Consider the following 24313-nt stretch of genomic DNA (forward strand, 5'->3'; position numbering starts at 1 on the left):
TCTTTGTCTGTATTGATTCTATGTAACTTAGCGCATATACTGTACTATATATCCATGCATATCATTGAAGAGACTTAGGAATACACCATTTGTCGTTGCCACCTCCGTACTACAGTGTATGTCTGATTCTATTCCACGTGACTCTCGTGGAGCCTCGGCAGTTTTTGCTCTCCTCCCGATCGGCTCAAAAGCAGCGCCGAACCCCACGTTTCAGAGCATTTGGAGGCTGTCTACCTCCGACTTTCTCATCAGTCATCCCTATCCTTATGTCCGACGCTTTTTATATCCCTAGGAATTCTCCTTGAAACCGCTCTTTTGAATTCACCTTTTTCCCGTGACTGTCGTTGCGGCTTTCTACAAGATGTCATTTCTTGGTGGCGCTGAGTGTTCCACCGCGGGAAACCCCCTCACGCAGTTTACGAAACACGTACAAGATGACAAGTCTCTCCAGCGTGACCGGCTTGTTGGGCGTGCCCCCGGAATGCAAGAGGGTATGCGCTCGCAGGGAATGATGGGGGGTCACGACCAGGTAGATGCGCTCTACTACTATTTCGTTCTTGGATGGCTGCTTAATAATATGGTATTTAGATGATGGACGAGTTCGCTCAGCAATCAGCCCAACTCCCCGGCGGCCCGCAGCAGCATATGAGGATGGAGATGGAGCAAGTGAGACAGCAACTAGAGCAGATGCACACAACGCCCCGAACGGGTTCGCCGGGGTGGGCTGCGGAGTTTGACCCCGGAGAACAAGCCCGCATGGAGGCTGCCTTTGCCGGGCCAAAGGGTCCGATGATGAACAACGGATCGGGGTTCACGCCGGCCGAGTTTGCCCGCTTTCAGCAGCAGAGCACCATGAGCGTTCCGCAATCGGCTAGCCCAGTTACCGCCGGTCAGTCACCAATGATGGGTGGTTACCAGCGACCTATGGGCATGGGGTATATGGGATACGGAGGGATGGGGGTGATGCAGCCTGGATTCGGACCCATGGGCATGCAACATCAGCAGCCGGCTGAGGCTTCAACGCAGGATAAAGGAAAGGGGCGGATGATTGAGCTCGACGATGAGAACTGGGAGGCTCAGTTCAAAGAGATCGAGACGGCAGATCAGGGGAAGCTGGATGACGAGGCCAACGCAGCCATAGAGGCGGAATTGAATGATCTTGACAGGTCAGTCCCCACCACCAGTATTACCGAAGACCTCAGTCATTTTGAGCGTGTATGGGAAAGAGTCCAAGCTGAGACGGCAACAAATAGAAAACTGGCGGAGGATTCTGAGTACAATATCGATGATAATCTCCATATGGGTGATATGGCTGAATGGGATGGGTTCGACAATCTGAATACTCGGTTCAGGGAGCCTCGATTGGGTGATTACTCGTTCGAGCAGGAGAATGTCTTCCGCGACATCGCTAATCCCTTTGAGGAGGGTATGAAGATTATGCAAGAAGGCGGCAATTTGTCCCTGGCAGCTCTGGCCTTTGAGGCAGCGGTGCAGAAAGACCCTCAGCATGTGAAGGCTTGGACTATGCTGGGTACTGCCCAGGCTCAAAATGAGAAGGAACTCCCCGCTATTCGGGCACTGGAGCAGGCTCTCAAGGTGGATCCGAACAATCTTGACGCCCTCATGGGACTTGCTGTGTCATACACGAACGAAGGGTACGACTCAACAGCTTACCGTACCCTCGAGCGCTGGCTTTCCGTCAAATATCCTCAGATCATTAGTCCAGATGATCTATCCTCAGACGCCGACCTAGGATTCACTGACCGCCAGATTCTTCATGAACGTGTTACCGATCTTTTCATACAGGCGGCTCAATTGTCGCCGTCGGGAGCGCAGATGGATCCTGATGTTCAGGTTGGTCTGGGCGTCCTCTTCTATTGCGCAGAAGAGTACGAGAAGGCCGTAGACTGCTTTACGACAGCATTGGCGAGCACTGAATCCGGAACCACGAACCAGAGGGAGCAGCTTCATCTCCTTTGGAACCGCCTGGGAGCTACGCTCGCCAACTCTGGGCGATCAGAAGAAGCTATTGAAGCCTACGAACAAGCTCTGAACATCAATCCTAACTTTGTCCGAGCGCGCTACAACCTAGGCGTATCATGTATCAACATTGGTTGTTACCCGGAAGCAGCGCAGCATCTTCTGGGAGCCTTGTCCATGCATCGTGTGGTCGAGGAGGAAGGAAAGGAACGCGCTAGGGAGATTGTAGGCGGCAACGATGGTCGCATCAATGAGGCCGAACTAAACCGCATGATTACTGCAAACCAAAGTACCAACCTCTACGACACGTTGCGACGGGTATTTAGCCAAATGGGTCGACGAGACTTGGCCGATATGGTGGAAGCGGGAATGGATGTCAATATATTCCGGAAAGAATTTGAGTTCTGAGAAGGGGTAGGAGTCAGGCTGGGCCTGAATGACCTTGGATACCTGTAAATACTCGCAACAGAGTATAGGTCTAGCTCTAGAATGTACGCTGTTGTATGAAAGCCGCGCAATGACCTCAATTCTCTTTAGCCTCGGCACTTAGTGACCCGCATTCTCTCCGCTTTATTCCATCCGTTATCTCCACCCATCCTCCAGGCTACCGTCATGTCAATGTTCAACACCTTTAGTTAGGTTAACACAGTAATGGCTATCAGAACAGGGGCACAGATCATCGCGCGCAGCCTGCGCGACCTAGGAGTCACCGTAATTTTCGGCATCGTCGGCATTCCCGTCGTCGAGATCGCAGAAGAGGCCATCAACCTAGGGATCCGATTCGTGGCGTTCCGGAACGAGCAAGCCTGCAGCTATGCAGCCAGCGTCTATGGATATATGACAGGGCGGCCTGGAGTTTGTCTTGTCGTTGGGGGCCCTGGAGTCCTCCATGCGTTGGCAGGAGTAGGATGCCTAATCCCAATCACCAGAATACCAGGACTAACGTATAACGGTGAATAGATTGGAAATTCCTCCGCGAACAACTTCCCTCTCCTCGTGCTTGCTGGATCAGCCGAGACCAGTGCTGTCACGAAGGGCGCCTTTCAGGAGCTGGACGCCATTTCCCTCTTGACCCCTCACACGAAGTTCGCCACGCGCGCCTCATCACTCGACTTCATCCCGGATGCCATTAAGAATGCCTACCGGACGTGCTGGTATGGTCGGCCAGGCCCTACATTTATCGATCTACCGGCCGATATCATCAAGGGGAAACTGACTTCGCAGTTTGAACTACCGAAACCTGAGAACCTGCTCGTATCGGCACCACCGAAGGCCAGCGGTGATCCAGCATTGATATTGAAGGCTACTCAATTGCTGAAGGCTGCTAGCGCTCCGCTCATCATTATCGGAAAGGGTGCCGCATATGCGCGCGCAGAGCTCGGAATTCGAAGATTAGTCGACCAGACACAGGTTCCGTTCTTGCCTACACCCATGGGTAAGGGTGTAGTTCCGGACTCACATCCCCTGAATGCATCCAGCGCGCGAAGTGCCGCATTGAAACATGCGGATGTTGTTCTCGTTCTGGGAGCGCGGCTTAACTGGATCCTGCATTTTGGTGAGCCGCCGAAATGGTCTCCTAAAGTGAAGATAATCCAGGTCGACATCTGCGCGGAGGAGATTGGGCGGAACGCTGGGACATCAGAGCTTGGAATCCTAGGAGATATAAGTCTAGTTGTGGATCAACTCACGGCATCTCTTTCTAGCTGGAAATACTCGTCCTCAGCGAAGTTCCCATTGCTTCTCGCCGAATCGGCCAAAAAGAATGAAGACAAGGCTCAAAAGGCTGCTCTTAGGCAAACGCCCGCCGGTAAGCCACTTACTTATCAACGAGCCTATCGCATCATCAAAACAGCCCTTAATTCCTTGACGACCGTCGAAGATGGGAATATTGTCTACGTCTCTGAAGGTGCCAACACCATGGACATCTCCCGCTCCATCTTCCCACTTTACCACCCCCGCCAGCGTCTCGATGCAGGCACGTACGCTACAATGGGCGTGGGAATGGGTTATATTGTCGCCGCGCACGAAGCATTCAATGCTACCCCCGGAGCAAGCACATCCCGTCCTAAGAAGATTGTCGCCTTCGAAGGCGACAGTGCGTTCGGTTTCAGCGCGATGGAAATCGAAACGCTCGCCCGGTACCGTATCCCAGCACTGATCTTCGTCATTAATAATTCGGGCATCTACCACGGTGACAGTATCTCGAAAGAGGACTGGAAGACACTTCAGGATCAAACCGTGGCCAACGACACCAAAAAATCCGAGTCTGACTCTGGAACTAATGCTAAGACTAAGGGTCTGCGCTCGACTAGTCTGCTCTATGAGACGAGGTATGAGATGCTTGCTACAATGTGTGGTGGGAAGGGGTATTTCGTAAAGAGTGAGGAAGAGCTGGAGAGAGCCACGAAAGAGGGCTTCGCGAGTGATACCGTTACGATAGTGAATGTCATTGTTGAGCCTGGGATTGGGAAGGAGATTGGTTTTGCGTGGCAGAATCAGGGCAAAGAAAGCAAGGCAAAGCTGTAACTCATGCTTGTTGTGGCTCCGTTCAACATTGGCAGGCTATTGTTCATCCTATCATACATCTTCCAACATCTTTAAATATGTATAAATGACGCCTGCTGCAATTTTAACTATCCACTGTACGGTCCAATAACATCCTTAATGATTCCATCTAACGAAGCACTCTGATTGTAAATTCTTCAACCAAATACGTGGGTAATGTAGAACATCTATTTGCCTACTTCTTTTTTGTCTTTGTTGCAGAGAATCTCATGCGAAGCCATGCACCATCATCCATAGCAGAATGGCAGTGGTAGGTTTGCACAACTGCCATTGGCATCCCCGCAGCTTTACCTTTTATCTCAACCACATCAATCTGGAAATTGAATCCGATCCACAGATACAACACTATCGGCTCTCAATTGGCCTCCTTGTTGATTTCGATGGGGCTGTGGGTTCCAACGGCGGCCGTGCGGCCGTGTCCCGTACGTGATCCATACCCCATAGTCTAGGCTAGTCTAAACTAGACCACCTCGTAAGTCTATGTAAACTTAGGCTTAATTGCTTTCGCTTATCTCTGGGGCCAAAAAATGGCGTCATTTGCTTATCTAATCCACTTCAATTAGTTAACGTGATTCCCCATCGACCCGACCATCCCTATCGACCCGATCGCTCTGTATTCCATATAAATTGCATGTTTTTAAAGCTTTATAACTGAACAACAGGAGGTTTAGGTTGTCTGTAATTTAATGTGTAAGTTATTTATATTCGTCCATCTAAGTTCTTGGTCTCCAAGTCCTACCATTTACCATGGTAATACTAATTACACCTGTATTTTCTGTAATTTATTTTTATTGTTAGATTACCAGTATTCAGAGTTTTTAATCTTTAAAAATGGAATATTATACCTTTGAGATAGTATCTAAGACTTTGCTGTTGAGTTCTAGAGCTTTAAAAACATGCAATTTATATGGAATACAGAGCGATCGGGTCGATAGGGATGGTCGGGTCGATGGGGAATCACGTTACTATTGGATGGGAGCTTGTGTGGATTGCGCGTCCAATTTCAGAGCTCTTAAGAGTGAGTAATGAAGGTAGGATTTCAGGAGTTGGGATCACCGTAGGATCTCCAAACTCAAATTCCAAAGTCTAGTTTGATTATCAGCCTCAGACTCAGTGGGCTCAATTACGTGTTCCGAGGTGTAGCCGTCGGCGCCGTTAGCCGCTGCTGGGTCAAAGATGGAGCCGCCGTTTTGACCTCATTGAGGAGTCACAGGTAACCAAAGAGTTGACTGTATGGTCTCCCTGGGACCAGGAAAGGGATTGTGGGAGAATTTCAGCGACAAGTTCTAACTTTATGTACACTATCAGCTATATGCACTGTGGATGAGGGGGGGAAAGAAAAGAAAAGAAAGCGGTTATCAATATGCAACAATACGGGCTTGGGTATCATAATAACACCCGATAGAGCAAAAACATACATACAACCACAACCAGTACGGCAACTGAGATTCTGATTAAAGTAGTAATAGAGGAATGGTATCTGATGCGTGTCACATAGGAAGTGTCCAAGAATCACGCGTAGCCGCATCATCGTCGTTGTGGATTATTATCCTGGCGCGACTTGTTGCTTGCTTGGCCGGCACAACTACCGCCCATGATGTGAATAAAGCTCACTCCCGTCCAACTCAACAGGCGGTCGCCGAGCATCAATACCTGCATCCATCTCCCCCGCGTGGTCTCCTGCCAATTCGGACATCGGAGCAACCACAGCGGATACAGGTTCAGGAGCAGCCTTGACCATTGGTGGATCAGCAAAGTACCCCTGGTGAACCTGGCTGTATCCTCTATCGGGACCTTCGGGCCCAACAGCGTTGGTGCTTGGTAAGGCTTTGATGCGTCGCCAGAGGAGAAAGGCAAGGGCGGCAAGGATTATGGCGCCTGCGCTAACGCCGACGCCGATACCGGCTTTGGCACCAGAGGAGAGACCATCGTTGTGGTTTTCTGTGCTGGAGCTTTCACCGTCAGTTGCGCTTTCGGTGGTGGGCGTTGCGTTGGGGTTGGAGGTGGTTGTCGTCGTTGAGGTAGATGTAGATGTGGGGGTGGAAGTCGTAGTTGAAGTGGTTGTTGAAGAGCTGTCTGATCTGGGTAGGAGGTTAAACTTGGCAGAGGAGATTTCCTCCTGGTTGTCGCCCCAAGAAACATCGGCGGGGAGGAACCGGAATGTCCATTCTGTTGAGGCCTCAACGTCCGCGTCGTCTAGGTTGATGGTCCATTCGTAGCTTGTTGTTTCGTTGACGTTCACGCCGGCTGGCATAGATTAGCAGTGCTTCGCTCTCAACGACGAGGGAGCAGAACACACCCTCAAGCTTGCGAGTATAGCTACTCCCCGTCACCCACAGATCCACATTCGTGATATCGCAGCTCTCGCAGAAGTATTGGAATTGATATGAGAGTGCATGCTGCCAGCTGATCTCGATCGTTGTCCCGGCCGTGTAATTTGTGGTGTAGTCTGGATATTGTGGAGAGTTCCAGAGATCCTGCACAGTCCCTTCGGCCCTTACAAGCGGCAACAGTGCCGCCCAAGGGACAAACTTGACGAGACCCCGGAGCAGATCCCGAAGCATCTCGCCGAGAGTGTGATGGGCGCGGTCGTGGGCGAGAGCACGAAGGTATTCAGGCCAGAAGAAGAGAAATGACAGCGTCAGCGCGACCGGCCGCAGATCAGATGTTTAAAAAGATGGATGAGCGGGAATCCGCTGCGAGGTTTGGCGTTGTGGCTGGATTTTCGCTCGTAAGTCATGGCCTTTGCAGCTGGCGTTGGGGCTGACGGCCACATTGGGCTCAGTTATTTGCGGCGCCGGCATCGCGTCGCTAACTGCGCTAGCAAGGACTAAGCCATATTGCAGGTTTATTTAGGAAGCTGTTATGGACCAGTGAGGGTGGACGACCCTCTTATGTTTTAACCCAAAATAGAAGCTTTTAGGTTTATCACAAGCTGTCCTGTTGATGACTGGCCGCTGAGCATCCTTCAAATCTCCTGAATGTTGGCCATGATTCATGCAGTCTAGCTAAGCGTAAAGCCGTCGTTAGAACGTTTTGAACTTTTTTCGGGTAACGGGTCGGTCTGGGAGTCCCGTGTGGACTCATCTGATTGTGGACAATGGACGGTGGAGTCGAGTGCCATGACAGGCTGAGCCGCTGGGTGATAACACCGTGAGAAATGGAGAAGTCACTAACAAGTGACAAAATCTACATTCTCTGGCTTGCATATTATCAAGACCCCGCCTGTCTTCGTATCCGTGCTACTAACGACGGCCGTACAGAGCCGCTAATATAACAGGTGGAGCTTGGTAATTTGCAGGCCAGAGAGTACTCTTGAGTACTCCAGTGCAGATCGTTAGTGAGTGTTCAGTACAAGTTAAGCCATATAAGCCACCGTACTAACCTATTAATAGGGTCCTGGAAGGAATAGCTTGGCTGCGCATCAATCACACTGAAACACAGCCCTGCTCATCGGCATGGGTGCCCGGTCGCGAGCGGAAGGATCAGACCACCGAAATCGGTTTCAGGGAGTTGTCGCACTCAGCGAAAGACCGGACTGTCAGAATCCTTGATGGGATCATGGCTGGGTTGGCTGGGTTCTTAACGGGGCACGTGGGTTGGGAGTCTAGTCTACCGTGTTGACGGGAACACACAAAGCCATTCTAGATGTCGGGTTGGAGGTGAAGGTGGAGAGGCCACTTTCTCCGCCCATACATTAACTGGATAGGGTAACTTGGAAACTATCTCCGATTGAATCTAAAGGGTACTTCCGGGAGCTGCCAGGTCGGCTACACCAGGTGTTCTTGATTGACCCGCCAATAGCGACAACTCGTTACATCGACCTGCATTCACCCCAGTGCCAGTAGGTACTCGCATCGGCAGTTGAACACAAGCTGACCAGACCTCGACTCTTCCAGGGAATACCGGTAATCAATCATAGATGATCGGACTGAGTCGCACCGATAATCAAGTTCAGCCGAGGTCGCAACCTAAACAGCGAGCACGGTACGACGAGGAGTCGTCAAGTATGGAGACAACTGGGATTACAGTCGTACATGGACGCGAGTCAGTCGGACAGATTCAGTTCTCTGGGTTACTGATCATTTAATTGCGGCATCCGGATGCATCAGCTTGGGGAGGGACGGAACCACAGTGTCCCTTATGCGGAGTGGTTGTACCGGAGAGGAGTATGGGGAAGTGCAACCGCAGGTTGGACTACGGAGTACATTTGACAAGTTGACTGACAGTTCTGCTCCCAAGGTTGAGAGCACATACACTAGATGATCGGCCGTCGCGACTCATGTCCAGATGTTTCCGCTACTATTGACTCTAAGCACCAACATCGGCTAGATTACGAACTTTAAAAAGGGTTCGATGGTCCCAATCAACTTCCAAATTTCTCCTGTGCCTGAATCCAATGCTGCATGGTTGCCTTTCCGATTTGTAGGGATTCTATATGCAACCCTCTATGCCCTTGATTTGAAATCAGTCAAACCTAGCCTCCATTCCCTGTTTCCAATAGACGGGGTTGCCCCGCATGCTTGGTTTGGCGCTGGTGTTCCGTGTTCCCCTGGTTCGCGATAAAAGAGACGTTGGTATTCGTCGTGTGCTCCTTTGTGCCACCGGCCAAAGAGGACGGCGCGACTCGCATTGGATCCCAGAATTCGGGTTACCTCCGGTTTCTGTTTGTTGCAGCTGCATTGCGTAACATGCGCCCTAGATTTGTGCAGGCGTGTGTGTGTGGTGTGCTCCCTTTTTTTACCAGCTGTTTGACGACGGTCTTGGTGTTCGGTTGTTGCTCGATGCAGCCCCCGAGAACTGAACTTTGGACCCGTTGACAGAGAGCCTGTATTCATGCTTACTGGAGTGGATGATGCTGGCGAAGACTAGAGCTTGGAACTAGGTGAACTCGATTGTTTGAGTGAATCGCCCATTCCTTGGCCGCTAGACCGATTCAATAAACATCCCGCGCCGTTTTCCGGCTCGGGGGGTGGTTTAAACTCGAGAGGTGCATCACCATCACCGTCGCCATTTCGCTAGAGTATCCCGTCACGTGCACATAAGTGCATAAGGACGGTATCATGGTCCCGTCAGGAGCAAAGTCCTGACGGGCATCCATACCGGGTCTACCGGGTCGTTTACCATTGGGATTGACGCGGTTGCAGCTTCGATGCGATCTCAATTCAAAACCCTGATTGCAGCTTGCTTTGCAGGAGAATGTAGCGATGCGCTGTAATCTGCATCAGGATTCGGTCCACGTCCAGTTGATGCTGGGGAAAAAGCAATTCGCAACCGACACGGCGGGTCGATTGTTTCTTTAGACTTCAGGCCCATGCACAGAGGCAAATCTTGGTCGCGAGGGGTCAGCCATGAGACCTAGACCGTCGGGTCTGCCGGATCGATGTTCTTAAAGGGAGAGAACCCTGATATGCGAGCCGACGAGCAGTGAACGATGGCATGAAGTGATCTACCGTGCTGTATGAATCTCTTGATCCGGCGACTGACTCGGGTTAGCAGAGAAACAAACTATAATCAAGATTAGACACGGAGTCTTGTCTGAATCATGTAGAAGCAAGTCATTCGTTCCCATCTTTGGTTCAAGCATCGCAACATCTTCTGCACTCTGGTCAACTCAAATACATTCAAAGCCCATACATGCTCTATAACCAACACAGTCTGAAGAGAAAAAGAAGAAATCACAAGCGCCGAGTAGACCCTCCACGAGTTGAGATGGTACATTACAGAGCAATAAACGACCACTTCGGCCTAGAAGCAAAGTAAACGAGAAAATAATAGCGGTTGTTCGTCAGTCTGTTCACCATCAAGGCGAACCAGGGTTCATTTTGCGGGATTCCAGGGCTGTTCAGCAACATCTCTGATGGTCAACAGTCCCCGAGTCAGTACTGATGTGGAAACTCGTCGACGGCCGAGCGGAATGGTGCTGTTTCCCTGTCGAGCCTTGCCCCGAGCGCCACAATGTATCTGTTGTACATGGTGTAAGCGCCCTGTGGATCATTGGCTATCGGAGGAATGGGTTTGAGAGGTTTCCCATCAGCGTCGTAGAGCTGATAGGCTGGATTTGTTGGCGGAGGCCTGCCGTCGTGCTGGTCGGAGTCGGGCGTGCGATCTAGGGAATCACCTATTTGTTTGTTCTGATTAACGGCAACCCTTGCGCCGGCAGACCCAGAGCCGGCAGTTTCACAAGGATGTGCATCGGTTTCTGGATGGGGAGATAATGACAGCGACGTAGGCCGTTCATCTGGTTCGGGAGTGTAGTAGCTCATGTCTGAGGGCGTCGCTGCTCCACAGTTAACAACCACGCGGAAGGGACCAAGCCATCGTGAGGACATACATGGCTCGGGGCTAGCTTCACTGTCGCCCGACGGTTCAACGGGGCGAGACTCATTGTCGATATTCGTTCCGTACCTGCGGACGAAACGCGCAATGCGTTTTGTATCGACCTTTTGGCCAGCCACTCGGAATACTGTCTGTTTGCCTATGGCAGCCCTCTTCTGCTGTTTACGGTACATGATCCTGACCTCCTTGGCTTTAATATTCTTGCGGATATTCCAGGAGGACAGTCGGTCTTTGTATTGCTTTTCCCTACCGAACGTTAGACATGATCTGAGCATTTGAGAGCATTTAGAGCATCTGAAAGCATTCGAGAGCGTTTGATGACATTTGATGACATTTGGTGATGAAAGAGGAAGGCAAAGCAAGACGGGTATAGTTTTGAGGTAGCAAACAAGCCAAGCTGGGAAACTGGGGAGCAGAGGAGAGGGGCAGGAAACCAAAGAAGGGAGGACAGACGATGCCGTGAAATTGTGGTCTCGCTCCATGATGTTTTTGACATCTTTGAGCTTGAGCTGATCATTTCGATAGAGTTGTTCAATGAATGGTCGGTACTTGTTCCAGTCTTCAGACTTGCGAGGCTTAAAGAGTCTGGGCGTGGCGGGCGAGGAAGAAGAAGCAGGAGTGGGAGTGGACAAACTGGAGGGAGTGAAGGAACCTTCCATCATGAAGAGCGGCTGTCAGACGATGATGAACTCCTCATAGTCTGGATAGCGAGGTCGCCTCAGTGATGAGCAGTAGTGAGGCGGGACGATTGGGGATGGAAGTGCGAAAGTACCAAGGTGGGGGAAGAGCGAGGGAAGAGACTGGGATCGCAGAGGCAGAGACAGAGACAAGAGCTCTTATGCGGTCGACTGGTTAAAGAGTGCAAGTCAAGGCGTGAGAATGTCAGAGCAGCAGCAGCAGCAGCAGCAGCAATCAGTCCGGCTAGCTGGAGAGTTGGGAGAGACGACCGTAGTAGCAGTAGCAGCAGTGCAGCAGCGCAGCAGTGTGGTGGGAAACAGAGGCCAACAGGGCCGACAGTCGACAGTCGACAGCGACAGTCGCTGGTCGGAACTGTTTAATATGGATGGTAACCGCAGTCAAGCATAGGCATTGGCCTAGTTGATATTTAATGGTACATTGAACCCATCGTCATAATAATAGCAGTTATGCATGCGTCCTTTCTCTTTCGATCGCGAGGCCTCCAGGATTCAGGACTCAGGACTCCAGGTACTTTACAGGCAGGCGCGCAGACCAAAAGTACTCCACGGCCAGCCCTCGCGGGTGGGCCCAGCGCTGCCCTTTGGGGCGACCTGCTTGCTGGCCATTCCACCCATGCTTCCCCGGCCCAATCATGCGTTACGGGGGAGGGGCCCGTGTACTTTTGTCGTACTTCTTATTATTGTTCGAACAATGAGGGTGATAAAAACGCTGACGTGATGGGCTGAACCTGAGCAGGGACCTGATGGCAAGGGAACTGCTGCCCCGAGTCCGCTGGGCGTCTCTGGGCGGCAATGCCAGTGCTGATACTAGCGTGGCTCGTCGAGGTACATCGTCCACAGTACGACTCCGTCCCAGCACCTCTACTGTACTAGGCAGAGGTACGTCGGTCGGTAGTCGTACTCGGTGCATGCGCCATTTCTGCAGGTGCAACTCCTACCACCCCAAGCTTAGTGTAGACTCTCGCTAGCCCCATCCACGTCTCTCTTTGCTTTTTCTTCCAATTTTGGGCTTGAGGCTTGAGCTTCCGTTCATTGGACTGCGGTTCGACTCTGGCCTGACGGCGCCGTGATATTTAATCTTACTATATCTTACTATAGGATCGGACCAGATCTCTCCTGTACTTTGTTCGACTCCCAACTCGCACCCCATCCGGCGTTCCGAGTCCAGGCGGTTGCGGTTGCGGGCTTGCGGGCTTGCAGTGCTGTTCCTGCGGCTCCAGCTCGTCCCCTTATGCCTGTCAGTGTCAGTAGCAGAGTCGGCGTCATTGTGGACGTCAATGTGGGCGTCAGTGTCAAAAGTGCCACGACCGTCAACTGTCAATTGTCAATAATGTCAATCGCAATCGTCCGCGTCTCCACAATCTCGATTTTGCCAGTCCATTTGCCATTCAATTTGCCGTTTTCAATCCCCGTCTCATCAACAGCGGCGACCTGGCGGAAGAGACTGACGGTTTCCGCGAGCTTGGAAAAGTGAAGAGAAGAGGCCTGAGCTCAGTGCGGTGGCGCCAGCCGATCGTTTACTACGTCCGATATTATACCCAGTCTTAGAGGTAACTATAACTGCCATATTATTATTTCTATAATTATTTGACTCCGATCAGATCAGCCTAGTATGAAATCGCATTCTGAGACTGACCCGGCCAGCCAGAATAATGGGAAAAAAAAACTTTGGCCGCGATGGCGGGCTAGCCTTCTATCTGGCCTTAGCACGACCCGCTGCTAATTGACTGGAAATGAATTGGATCAATTGCATAATTTATATTATGAAACGGCACAGAGATTAGTTCGACTCCGACTAAAGAGCAAGTCAACGATTTGTTCGCGTCGTCCCCGGCCGCCACGTCGCTGGATAAGTTTCCCACATCGTTCGCAGCCAATATCCGTTCGCATCCAGAGCGTGCGTCCGGATAAAATCTCGCGGGCGTCTGCCGTACGTACTCCGTACAATTATACATAGAACATCATCTTGGGTAGCATATGCCCAAGAATGAAATACGCCAACCGGCTTGCTTCCCGGCGATCGACCCTGCGATGCGGGTGTGGACAAGGGTCACGGCCAGGGCATGGGTGAGTTTCTTGTGTGAGGCGCCTTGGTAGTCCTGGGAGACATACCACGAGGAACCGCGAGAAATGCCCTCTAATGGACCTTTGTTGGTTAGATAAAGTTAGACGGAGTTCGATGGACTGTTCGATGGACTCGTAGATGAACTGTCAGACGATGAGATCTGGGGAAACCTTCCAGGCCAAGCACTGTTGAGGGGTAGTTCGTATTATCAGATGCAAAAACAGTAAACACTTACGATGGGCTATAGTACTAGTCGCGACAATGTCTCTGGTTAACTACACCTACGGACGACTCAGACACCAGAGGGAGTCTAGTTTACCCCTGTATGCGGACAGCCTGTCCCGTCTCGAAGTCCCAATAGCGGTCAGTTGGCATGGAGACTATTGATACATCTATTCTGTACTCTAGATTCTACGGTTGACATCCCTGGACGCCGGTTTCGTCTGAGTCACTCGAAGTACCTACTTTACCAGATGTCAAACCGACCTTTAACAGGCTAAATGAAACTACCCCAAACCCACCACAGATCCAAACTGGAGACATCAGCGTGCCCTAAGGGTGGACCTACCTGCCAGACCAGTGGGTGACTCGGGGCCTGGAATTGGAACAGGAACTGGAACGGTCAAGTGGAACTACGGCGCAGGCATGCTTATGGATCAACCTGCAACGCGCAGTGTATTCAATGTCTCTACCTCTAGCGTCATACAAGCCTCAGCAGTGGGTCTCTCATCGATGAACAATAAAACAAAGATATGAATGGACAGAGATCGACTTAATGCGGTGCAAGGGATGGACGAAGGAATGGGTGAGTGGACTGTGGATGGATGCATATAAGTATCTCTAGCTTCGGCCAAGTCTTAGCCTGCTGTAGGCTAGTTATGCCATATGGTTATGCTGAGAGGACCGACATTATTACAGTAAGGTTGCAACTAAAGTAGACGGGCAAAGTCAGTGTCTGAATACTGACTAACTACGTTTGCTGATTGATTTGGAATGAATTTCCCAGTTTGTAAGGTGATGATCACAGCATTAAGGTACTACTGATGTCGGCCATCCCTGTTCTCGTCGAGGTGTGGCTAAGGCGAACCTGACTGGTGCAGGTGAGATGGTCAAACGAGTCATATCATTCTTCTTCTCGGTCTTGTCGCCCCCTGACCTTGAAGCAGGGCAGATCGCGACCGATTGTGCCAAGGTCTCATGATCGAGCGTTGAAGTCTGTCTCATGCTTGCCGTGCCAATGGCGCTTACATTTATACTATGTCCGCCGTGGTTATTCATTCATCTGACAAGGCAGGTCTGTTTCCGAGGACCATATAATCGAAGAATGTAAAGGCCAAGCAAGATGCAAGGTGCAAGGGTACAAAGCACCGCAGACAACTCGTTTCGTCTAGTCTGCGTACTTTAGGTCTCCGTACCTCGGCTTTAGGGGCCGGGGCCAAGTCATTTGACTGCATGACTGGACCGACGGTCCAACTTAAGTCATTTCCAGGCAAGTTAATAATGCTGCACTTGACCTGCCAATGCCATGATGACAGGCTGACTCGCGGCACCGGGGCGCAACGGGGCTGATCCTGACACTGCCCGTTTGCGACTGTTATTCGCGGGGACGTGAGTAACCTCGATGCATCCATCTAGCAACTGAAGCTCGCAGATATTGGGTGGATGTCCATCTCCACAAACTGCCAACCAGCGGCTGGTTTCATTGAGTCGAAACAAGACTAATTGGCCAAGAGCACTAGAGACGGAGGAGGAATGTGCTAAGTAGGTAGGTACTCTCTCGGAGTAAAGAATTACATGGAGCTCGTTTGGCGGGGGAATCCGGGAGCGGCCCGAAACAAAGTGTTCCTTCTTCCTGGGTGACGTGTAGGATCATTGATCGACATTGTTGGGATTGAGAGAAAAGCGCAAAGGATCCAGAATCAAATTTATTGTGGGCATTAGCAGAACCTGGACTTGGAGCCAGGGACGGAGGCTGTCTTCCGTGCCAAAGCAAGCAACGAGCCGCACCTGCCTGCCCGGTGGTGAGCTGTGGCACTCCACTCGTCTGCTGAATGCATTCTTTACTCTTTGCTGTTTCTTGTCCTCATTTCCCAGGTCTGGCCATCCTTCAGTGGCAGACTCCTGTCCTGCGACCTCGTCTTATTGCTTTTTCCGCGACCCCAGACAGTGCACGTTGTGCCGCAGGTTGCGGATTACAGGTGGAATGCAAGCCATTAAGCGTGGGTTGATAAGCCACGCCATCCCACGGGGCGGCGGGCGCATACGTAGCTTGTACGGAGTAGGTCGAGGGCAACGCCTGAAGCAGGCAACCTGGGAAGCAGCCGCACCAGATCGATCAATAATGTCTCTTGCAGTTAGCTTACGGGCTCGGCCTCAGAGCTGCTAAATGGTGATCTCCCGCCGCCGATTATTGTCTTTGTTTACTCGTACCAGTCCAGCGAGCCAGCAAGGAGAGCCACACAGCTGTTCTCACCATTTGAGGGCTCGTTATCTGTGCTGCGCCGCCCTTGTTACTATAAATGGATATTCGATATCGGATCGCTGGGTCGTCCTTGCCCGTCTGCACTATTCCTCCGTTGAAGCAAGGTTCTCGGTTATTAGACAGCCCGTCGCCCTGGCGGCCGGAGGGAAAAGCGAAAGGAAACCTTTGTCGTCGGCCCTCGGCTAGCGCGTGCTGTTGATTATCTGCGAATCCGCATGTAAGGAGGTCTTTTATGCCGCCGGCCCATGTTAGACCAATTTGGATGCCCGGTCTAGGAATACGCAACTGCGGTTAAGCCATGTCAGTACTTGTGAGCTGGTGTTGGACGTAATACGCCCAGAAAAGCGACCCGCCATTGTAAACAAGTACTTTATTGGTCAAAAGCCAGAGACGCGCAAAGTACATATTCAAGGACCAAAAACGGCTAGGCATCATGCCGGACGCCAAAACCGGGAGACATGAGGTGGCAACTTGGAACTGTGAGATGACATCTGCGACATGGAGCTCCGGGAAGCTAGCTCTATTTGTTAGTAGGACTGGTCGCCACTCTGGCTTGCTCGGCAACGGTTGCTGCTGTCACAGCGGCTGAGTTGGTCGAGCCTGCGCTAGCAATGTTGCTAGCATGCGCCAACAAGAATTTGCAACACGTCAATGTATACTTGCAGGCACGCGTCCAGGTCTCGTCGTTCTGGTTGAACCCAAGCTTGATACTGGCATCGCCAATCTTATCCCGTTTGATAGCGTATGGCAACTTCAAACCGGGCAGGACAGTTCCGGCCTGGTCCCGGCGACTCGAGCGTACGGGTGTTTTTTCCACAAACTCCCCCAGTTGACGTAGACATTCCAGAAAGGCCACCATTCCTGCATCGAACCGGCGGTGAAGCCATGGGATATGGAGCGGCAGGTCGCCTGAGGAGAACAGATCAAGGCTGGTGATTTTGGGTGCCGCTGGTTGATGGGCATTGCTGGCTCCGTCAACAGTCGATTGCGCCGGTGACGGTCGCGGATACTCGATCTTATCGATTCTGGACATCGAGCCCATCGGCCGCAGCCGGTACCCTTGGAACTGAAAGTTCAGTTTCTCCGCTATGGTAGCCAGCAGCAGCGCAGTCTGGCCCCAGGCAGCGTTTATCTCAGGCCATTCGACCGAAGGGTTTGCCAGGCGGCCGAGACGGAGGCCGTTAATTGTTCCAAAATAGCCGTCATGGCCAATACAGAAGGCATCATTGTAGACATTGGTTCGCTGCAGTCTTTCCAGCTGGCGGGAGTCGTGGTCATATTTCATATTCAACGCATCCCGCTCATTCTGGAAATCAGCAAGCACCAACGAGAACGCATTCCGATCGCGCCAGAACTTTTCCTCTTCGTAATCTAGTTGGCGAGACTCCTCTTCTAACCGAGCAATCTCCTCGTCCAAGGCAGCATTTTCCTTTTCCAACGCAACTAGTTCTGCGTATGCCGCCTCCTCGGCTTCCAAAGTCTCTTTAAGAGACTTCTCAGCTGCTTCAACATCCTCCTGTGTTGGGATCGACGAGTTCAGGTTCCGTAGGAAGGTGATGTATGCGTCCCGCTCCTTCGTCGCCTCCACAAGCCGCTGTTGTAGCCCCTCGACCAGCATATCCGTACATTCTGTGCAAATCGGATGATCAATATCCGAACGAGCCGAGATAATCTCAAACAAACGACTTGTTCGCTCAACCTGGTCCGCAAATGACCCATTATCTGCGCCGGAATCGTCGCCCTGTACCCCGGATGCACGTTTGCCCTTGGACGACGCGCTATCGCCATTTACTCCAGGGGTAGTATGCGATGGGCCGAGTTGGGACTCTGTCAGCATAACAAACGACATATTTCCACTATCTCCTCGCCCCAGCCTGGACGGTGTAGCTGAACTACCGCCAGACTGTCTAGGCGCCGGAATCGACCTCCGATATACTGGGGATGATGCATTTTTCGAAACACGATCGTAGAGATCCCGACGCTCCTGGGGATAGGAGAGACGAGATGATCCAGTTGAGTGATCCGGTATAGTTTTACCTGTAGAACCTGGAGTTATTATCCCTTGGTTAGTTTGTGAACTTCATTATTTCCGCAGAGGTGGAGATGCGGTACCGATAAGCAAGTCAAAGGCGGCTGGATTGAGCGCCTCAAGGGAACCGTCCAGTTTTAGCGGAGTACGACACTTCTGGCAATACATATTGACTAAGGAGACTTTGCGGAAAATCTGTGTTCATTCTGGTGGTGAGGGTGAAGGTAGGGTTAGGTTGAGGCAATTCAGTTCTGCGGGCTTGGAGGAGGTCGGAGAACGTCATGCGTCGATCCGCAAATGTTTTTGGTCCGCCTTTGCTTCAAGCCTCGAGGTTCAATTCTGAGACCGACAACATTGTCAATTACTTCTCACTGCCGCGACTGTAGATTGGCACTCTACAATGGGGACTAGTTGATATCATTTTGTGTTCATCTTTATTAGGTATTATTTTGCATCTTTGGCTCACCTATCGTCTTCCGCATAGTGTCTGTCACGACCAGGACTCCTCCATTATCATCAGCACCGTCTTCTAATATAGCTCACAGTATCGCTACATGGCTTTCTCCCTATTTTGCATCTATCGCTTTGAGTGTGCTTCAACCTCCAAAAATCCAACCTCGGCCACGCAGCTACATCCGTCCTTGTTTACGCTTCTTGGATGAAACACCAAGCCACCTCCACGAAAAGCTATGGAGTCGCCGCTGAAAAGAAAGCGCCTGTATCTTTGGTCAGAGGCCGACGACAAATACGAGACAAGCGAGATCGATTTGCAGGAAGCACGTGCCCAGAACGACTTGCGTCTGAAGTCCATCTTTGAGGGGATTTTCGAAAAGTACGGTCGGGATTTTACAGGCGTCGGCGACGAGATCGACCTGCAGACAGGGAAGATCACGGTAAACAACGGGCACATCGACGCACTCGAGGCGGAAGGCAATGGTTATGGGGACTGGCTGTCGGATGCAAGGCCACAAGCTCCGAGACATGCACTAGCAGAAGGGACGGATTATGAGGGCAAGCCGGCGCGCCTTGCCCTTGACGCCTATGCGTGGGGTGCAGAAGATAGTGTCCTGGAAGGCGACCACGACCTGCAACATCCCGGCTGTAGGACGGTCCCTCTACTATCACACATGCGACCAGGCTCTGGGAGGAGATTGGGCGAAACTACGGAAGCAGATTCAGATCAGGGTGCGGCGGGCGACGGAGAGGATCGTGCTACGTCGGAGGCTGAAGACGACAGGTCGAGTGTGGATTCTTTGTTAGATACCGCACTATCAATCCCGGCCCGGAAAGTTGGTAAGACCACCAAGGGCGAGACTGGCACCGAAAAAGCAATTCCTCCCCACGACGAATCCCACCAATACCAGGCCGCACATACTGAGAGACTCGATGAGACTGTGGACCCAATTTGGCGCGTTCCTGAGATCAGTGCGAAGTTTACAACACCGACTTTGCCGAGTCGACCTAGACCTAACCCAAAGCCTGTCATTAACGATACAGTACGTTCGCAGTCTCCACCCGGTGCGGGCTCTGCTTGGGCTCTATCCGGTACAAGAAAGCGGAATACGGACGCAGTGAAGAAAAGAAACCAAAAGGGCAGCCCGAAGAGGCGGGTAAAACACCATTCTAGCCCTGATGTTGCCTGGGACTGGTCATTTGCTGATGCTCCAGATGGAAGCGAATCCGACGATCCATTACAGGAGGACTACGTACCCTCGCCCACGCCAAAGGACTCAGTCTACATTCGGGAGAAGCGCAAAGGCCCTTTCTCGGCGGGCGGTGCTCGAAAGACCTGCAGCTTCTGCAAAAGGATCTTTTCTCAACAAGCTTATGACATGCATTTGAAGGATGTGCTGGCGAATCCTGCAGACAACGAACATGACTCGGTAGAACTCAAGAAGCAGCTCGCCACAGTCACCGGCGATGGTCCTACTGAGTCGGCGCCTGATGCCACTAACAGAACCTCAGCCCCTGCTGGGCTCATTGTTAGGATTACAAACACACCTAGAGAACCAGACTCAGAAGCAGGTCAAGAGACGAACCACGAGTCGACGCCGACAGGAAGCAAACGCGCTAGGACCGTTCTTGGACCGCAGGAAGCCAGGCTGATTATCCAGATGCGACATATCCAAGGGATGAAGTGGAAGGAGATCTCGGACCATTTCCCGCAAAAGAAAACAACCAACATCCAGACATGGCACCATGTTCACTGGAAACAACGCAAGGCGAATCCTCCTCGACTGTCCGGACCCTGGTCAAAGGCCGAACTCGAGAAATTGGAAATACTCAAGGACCAACCAGAGCTGACATGGCCTGGTATCCGTGCTGAGTTCCCGGGCCGCTTGCTTGCGGAGATTGAATTCAAGCTATTGCAACTCTGGGCGGGCGATGACGTCTCACAGCCTCTGCGTTCTGCCAGTCCAGCAGACTAATTCACGTATGGCCTTCAAAGGTGTGACAGCACGGCAACGGGTTTTATTCCAGTACTACCTAGATCGTAGTTAGTCACTTGATGTCCGCGCAGACTGAAGTAAGGCAGGCGAACGAACCTTGTGCTCATCTTGCTGCTCAAAGAAACCGAAGAACGGAAGCAATCGGGTTCTGATAACCCTGTTCAAGTGGATTCATTTGATCCTGACTCATTGTATGCAAACGTGAGCGGGTGTCTATTGGTCTTCTTTCGCATTAAGGACGTCCTCCAACTTTGTGTCCACAGCGCCGCCCACATTCCCAGCTTTTGCCCAGAACCTTGAGAGATGTCTTGAGCCTGAATCAGACAGCATTGTGACGATTCTGTGGCCGGGCCCCAGTTTCAAGGCGGTTTTGACGGCGGCGAAACCTGGTTTTGAGGTTAATTAGGCGAGGAATTGAGAATCTAACTGAAACTCACAGTTGACAGCACTGCTACTCCCGGCAAAGATGCCGTCCTTTTCAACAAGCCACCTAGCCATTGCTAGTGCCTGCGCGTCCGTTACCCTAACAGCATCGTCAACAAGCTCCCGTCCCGCCTCGAAATTTGCGGTAACGCGGTTGATCCCAATGCCTTCCACGATAGTATCAACCTGCCTCCGACGACGTGTTCCTTCCTTCTCCTTAGTGTCGAACATAACTCCGTAACGAACTCGGTTATAGAGCCCGCTACCTTGAGGATCGGCTACTACCACAGTCATGTTGGGGATCCTCGGCTTGAGATATAGAGCCACGCCAGAGATTGTGCCTCCAGTCCCGGCCCCTGCAACAAAGGCGTCCAGGGACCCATTGCACTGGGCGTAGATCTCCGGGCCGGTGCCATTGAAGTGGGCTCGCCAGTTCGCCTCATTCTCGAATTGGTCAGCAAAGTACCCCCTTCCCCGCTGGGAGGCTGTACCAGTTGATGATTCTGGCGCTGTCGAATTGGTATGTGCTTGCGCAAGTGCTCTTGCCCGGTTAACGAAGTTGTCCTTCTCAACTATAGGTGCTGGAGGCACGCGGTCAACTATTGCGCCTAGCTTGAGGAGTAAATTCGACTTCTCGATAGCCTGGTCTGATGGCATACAACTGGTATGGGGTTAATTGAGCTCGTGCCTGTGTCGGAGAGGCACGTACATATGCGCAAGATAGCCCTTTGCCCTAGCTAGCGTGGCCAATGAGATTCCTGTCGACCCAGATGTTCCTTCGTAGATCGTATCTCCTGAATGCGGAGTCATCAATCCCCTCTCCTCAGCCTGCAAACGTCAGTAGGTCATCGCGAGCTGCTGCGGGATCACGTACCAATTCGATCATGCTCAGAGCTACTCGATCCTTTGAACTCTGGCCGGCTCCATTCAGAAACTATGTTTCTATTAGACTTCAAGCGGCAAAACGCAGGAATAGGAGATGATAACGTACTTCCGCCTTCGCCAGGATTTCGCACCCGGTCGCTTCGGATAGGGATTTGATTCGAAGCAGAGGGGTATTCCCAATACAGCCCTCGATCCCATCTACGATAGCTGGAGGCCCATGCCTCACAGCTAGCGAGTCCACTGAGGCGTTTTGGTATGATTTTGAGGAATGCCGAGCGCGATAATCTCTGATGCGCTCCTCGATCTCGGGGTAGAATAGGTCCTTGAAAGCTATCGTCAGGACAACTCCTGCCACGAAGGCAGAGCCAATGTAGATATGCGAATGATCTGGCATCAGGAGACGTGAAGATAGGAAAAGAAGCCTAACCGAAGCGGTAATGATGGGAAGTTGCAGGTAGAATCAATGGAGGTCAAGCTGGAGCTACGTTGACGAAGTAAAAGCTCGGGCCGCCTGCCAATCTCCGCCCGCATCTGATCGAGATTCCACTCCTCATCATCCAGCTACCTCCTTCAGCTTTTACCTCCATCCCCTGTCTCGAGGACGGTCCGGCCATGGACTCTCCAGTCCTGAATCAGCTGTTTCGACAGCTCTTCCGTCACCCAGCCTGCCAATCTGTCCGCCCTTCGTCCTCATCCCACACTTTTCGCCTATCGCGATCTCAACAACAGTGCCGACCGTTCCTTACGCGTAGGTCGGCGGCCAAGCGCAAGAGTACCGACGATGGCCTGAATTGGACAAAACGAGGCGATTACCCGAAGAATATAGACGAGGAATTGAAAACATATCCGTTAATGGCAGCGAAAGATCTGCGCCATCGGCAAGACCGGCCACGCCAGGTACAGATGCTAACAAGAGAATTCATTGACGGTGAGCCCTCTACTGATTGCGTTTCTGCTTTTCTTCTCCCTGAAGTTGACATTTTACTCTGGATAGACAGTTTATATAATCCGCATTACGGCTACTTTTCCAAGCACGCGACCATCTTCAGCCCTGGGGAGCCGTTCGATTTCAACAATATCGAAGATGGGCCGGCCTTCCACAGGCTGTTAGGGGAGCGCTATACCGAATTTGAAGATATGCTAGATGAAAAGCAGCCGGACGAGGCCCGCCAGTTATGGCATACGCCGACCGAGCTGTTCCGGCCTTATTATGGCGAGACAATTGCCCGCTATCTCGTGTCTAATTATAAACTGACGCTCTATCCCTACCACGACCTCATCATATACGAAATGGGCGCAGGAAACGGAACCATGATGATCAACATCCTCGATTTCATCCGCGATACAGACTATGAGGTCTATCAGCGAACCAAATTCCGCATCATTGAGATTTCCCCGGCTCTGGCTGGGCTTCAAATGAAGAATTTGACTGAATCACTTTACGCTGCCGGTCATTTGGACCACGTTGAGATTATCAACAAGTCCATTTTTGAATGGGACACCTACGTGCACTCGCCGTGCTTCTTCCTCGCGCTCGAGGTGTTTGACAATTTTGCCCATGATGCTATTCGATATGATACCAAGACAGAAATGCCACAGCAGGGTGGAGTACTGATTGACGGAGACGGCGAATTCCATGAATTCTGGACCCCCAAGCTGGACCCTATTGCTTCCCGATTCCTGCGCGTCCGTCAAGCCGCAGCCCGGCGTGAGTTCCCCAGTCCGCTAGGACCGCGACTCGCACGACAAATCCGCGGGACCTTGCCATTCCAAAAGCCTTACACGATTCCCGAGTATATTCCCACCCGATTGATGCAATTCTTCGACATCCTTGATAACTACTTCCCTGGCCACCGACTCCTAGCAAGTGACTTCAGCAGCCTTCCGGATGCTGTTCCGGGGATCAATGCGCCGGTGGTACAAACACGATACAAGAGGAGGACAGTCCCAGTCTCCACACCCTTCGTAAGTGATCACAGCCCACACTCGGCGTCCAAAATCTTACAATTTCACAGGTGCATCAGGGCTATTTCGATGTCTTCTTCCCCACGGATTTCAATGTTGTCGAGGACATCTACAGAGCGATCACCGGAAAGCTAACGCAAGTGGCCAGCCACGAAGATTTCGTTCGACGTTGGGCGTATGTCGAAGACACGGAAACCAGGAGTGGCGAGAACCCGCTTCTGACGTGGTATAAGAATGCTAGCATGTTGATGACCGTCTAGTGTTCATGTTACGGCCAGGAATGTAATTATAGATCCATGATAACAACAATGATATCTCAGGCTCGGCTTGGCCTGTAACTGCTTTGGTTCAGATCTGCCTAGATGGAGACTTGACCCCTCTTTCTCCGCAGATAACCATCCATCCACAACACCAGGAACGGACTTAGTAGCA

At 51.7% G+C, this 24313-nt stretch overlaps 8 protein-coding genes across 8 annotated transcripts; 4 read left to right on the plus strand and 4 right to left on the minus strand.

Moving 5' to 3' along the window:
• Positions 1-361: 361 nt before the first annotated feature.
• Positions 362-4506, plus strand: BDW70DRAFT_147391 (uncharacterized protein; the record flags this gene model as incomplete). Its single annotated transcript, XM_073738712.1, has 4 exons — positions 362-529; positions 589-2314; positions 2630-2883; positions 2941-4506. 4 exons carry the CDS (start codon positions 362-364, stop codon positions 4504-4506), a joined length of 3714 nt encoding a protein of 1237 aa, XP_073599913.1.
• A 1280-nt stretch (positions 4507-5786) lies between these two features.
• On the minus strand, positions 5787-7291 carry BDW70DRAFT_82436 (uncharacterized protein). The gene is made up of 3 exons (XM_073744945.1): positions 6845-7291; positions 5964-6792; positions 5787-5835 (listed from the first exon to the last, which is right to left on the minus strand). Exons 1-2 carry the CDS (start codon positions 7107-7109, stop codon positions 6131-6133), a joined length of 927 nt encoding a protein of 308 aa, XP_073599914.1. The 5' UTR covers positions 7110-7291; the 3' UTR covers positions 5787-5835; positions 5964-6130.
• A 2851-nt stretch (positions 7292-10142) lies between these two features.
• On the minus strand, positions 10143-11654 carry BDW70DRAFT_82374 (Clr5 domain-containing protein). The gene is made up of 3 exons (XM_073744944.1): positions 11338-11654; positions 10880-11130; positions 10143-10825 (listed from the first exon to the last, which is right to left on the minus strand). Exons 1-3 carry the CDS (start codon positions 11544-11546, stop codon positions 10425-10427), a joined length of 861 nt encoding a protein of 286 aa, XP_073599915.1. The 5' UTR covers positions 11547-11654; the 3' UTR covers positions 10143-10424.
• Positions 11655-12293: 639 nt separating this feature from the next.
• On the plus strand, positions 12294-12682 carry BDW70DRAFT_82473 (uncharacterized protein). Its single transcript, XM_073744946.1, has one exon. It carries the CDS (start codon positions 12326-12328, stop codon positions 12548-12550), a length of 225 nt encoding a protein of 74 aa, XP_073599916.1. The 5' UTR covers positions 12294-12325; the 3' UTR covers positions 12551-12682.
• A 3800-nt stretch (positions 12683-16482) lies between these two features.
• On the minus strand, positions 16483-18586 carry BDW70DRAFT_82531 (beclin 1). The gene is made up of 2 exons (XM_073744948.1): positions 18242-18586; positions 16483-18175 (listed from the first exon to the last, which is right to left on the minus strand). The coding sequence occupies exons 1-2, from the start codon at positions 18324-18326 to the stop codon at positions 16650-16652; spliced, it is 1611 nt and encodes a 536-aa protein (XP_073599917.1). The 5' UTR covers positions 18327-18586; the 3' UTR covers positions 16483-16649.
• Positions 18587-18614: 28 nt separating this feature from the next.
• Positions 18615-20799, plus strand: BDW70DRAFT_82502 (Myb-like DNA-binding domain protein). Its single transcript, XM_073744947.1, has 2 exons — positions 18615-18643; positions 18704-20799. The coding sequence occupies exon 2, from the start codon at positions 18848-18850 to the stop codon at positions 20585-20587; it is 1740 nt and encodes a 579-aa protein (XP_073599918.1). The 5' UTR covers positions 18615-18643; positions 18704-18847; the 3' UTR covers positions 20588-20799.
• Positions 20800-20821: 22 nt separating this feature from the next.
• BDW70DRAFT_156266 (putative cysteine synthase) lies at positions 20822-22310 on the minus strand (the record flags this gene model as incomplete). The annotated part of the gene is made up of 5 exons (XM_073740164.1): positions 20822-20994; positions 21046-21692; positions 21741-21859; positions 21906-21965; positions 22023-22310. The coding sequence occupies 5 exons, from the start codon at positions 22308-22310 to the stop codon at positions 20822-20824; spliced, it is 1287 nt and encodes a 428-aa protein (XP_073599919.1).
• Positions 22068-24201, plus strand: BDW70DRAFT_82558 (class I SAM-dependent methyltransferase). The gene is made up of 3 exons (XM_073744949.1): positions 22068-22844; positions 22911-23881; positions 23932-24201. The coding sequence occupies exons 1-3, from the start codon at positions 22529-22531 to the stop codon at positions 24139-24141; spliced, it is 1497 nt and encodes a 498-aa protein (XP_073599920.1). The 5' UTR covers positions 22068-22528; the 3' UTR covers positions 24142-24201.
• Positions 24202-24313: the final 112 nt, after the last annotated feature.

Source organism: Aspergillus foveolatus (assembly GCF_047715535.1).
Source record: "Aspergillus foveolatus strain CBS 279.81 unplaced genomic scaffold BDW70scaffold_4, whole genome shotgun sequence".
NCBI classification, from domain to species: domain Eukaryota; kingdom Fungi; phylum Ascomycota; class Eurotiomycetes; order Eurotiales; family Aspergillaceae; genus Aspergillus; species Aspergillus foveolatus.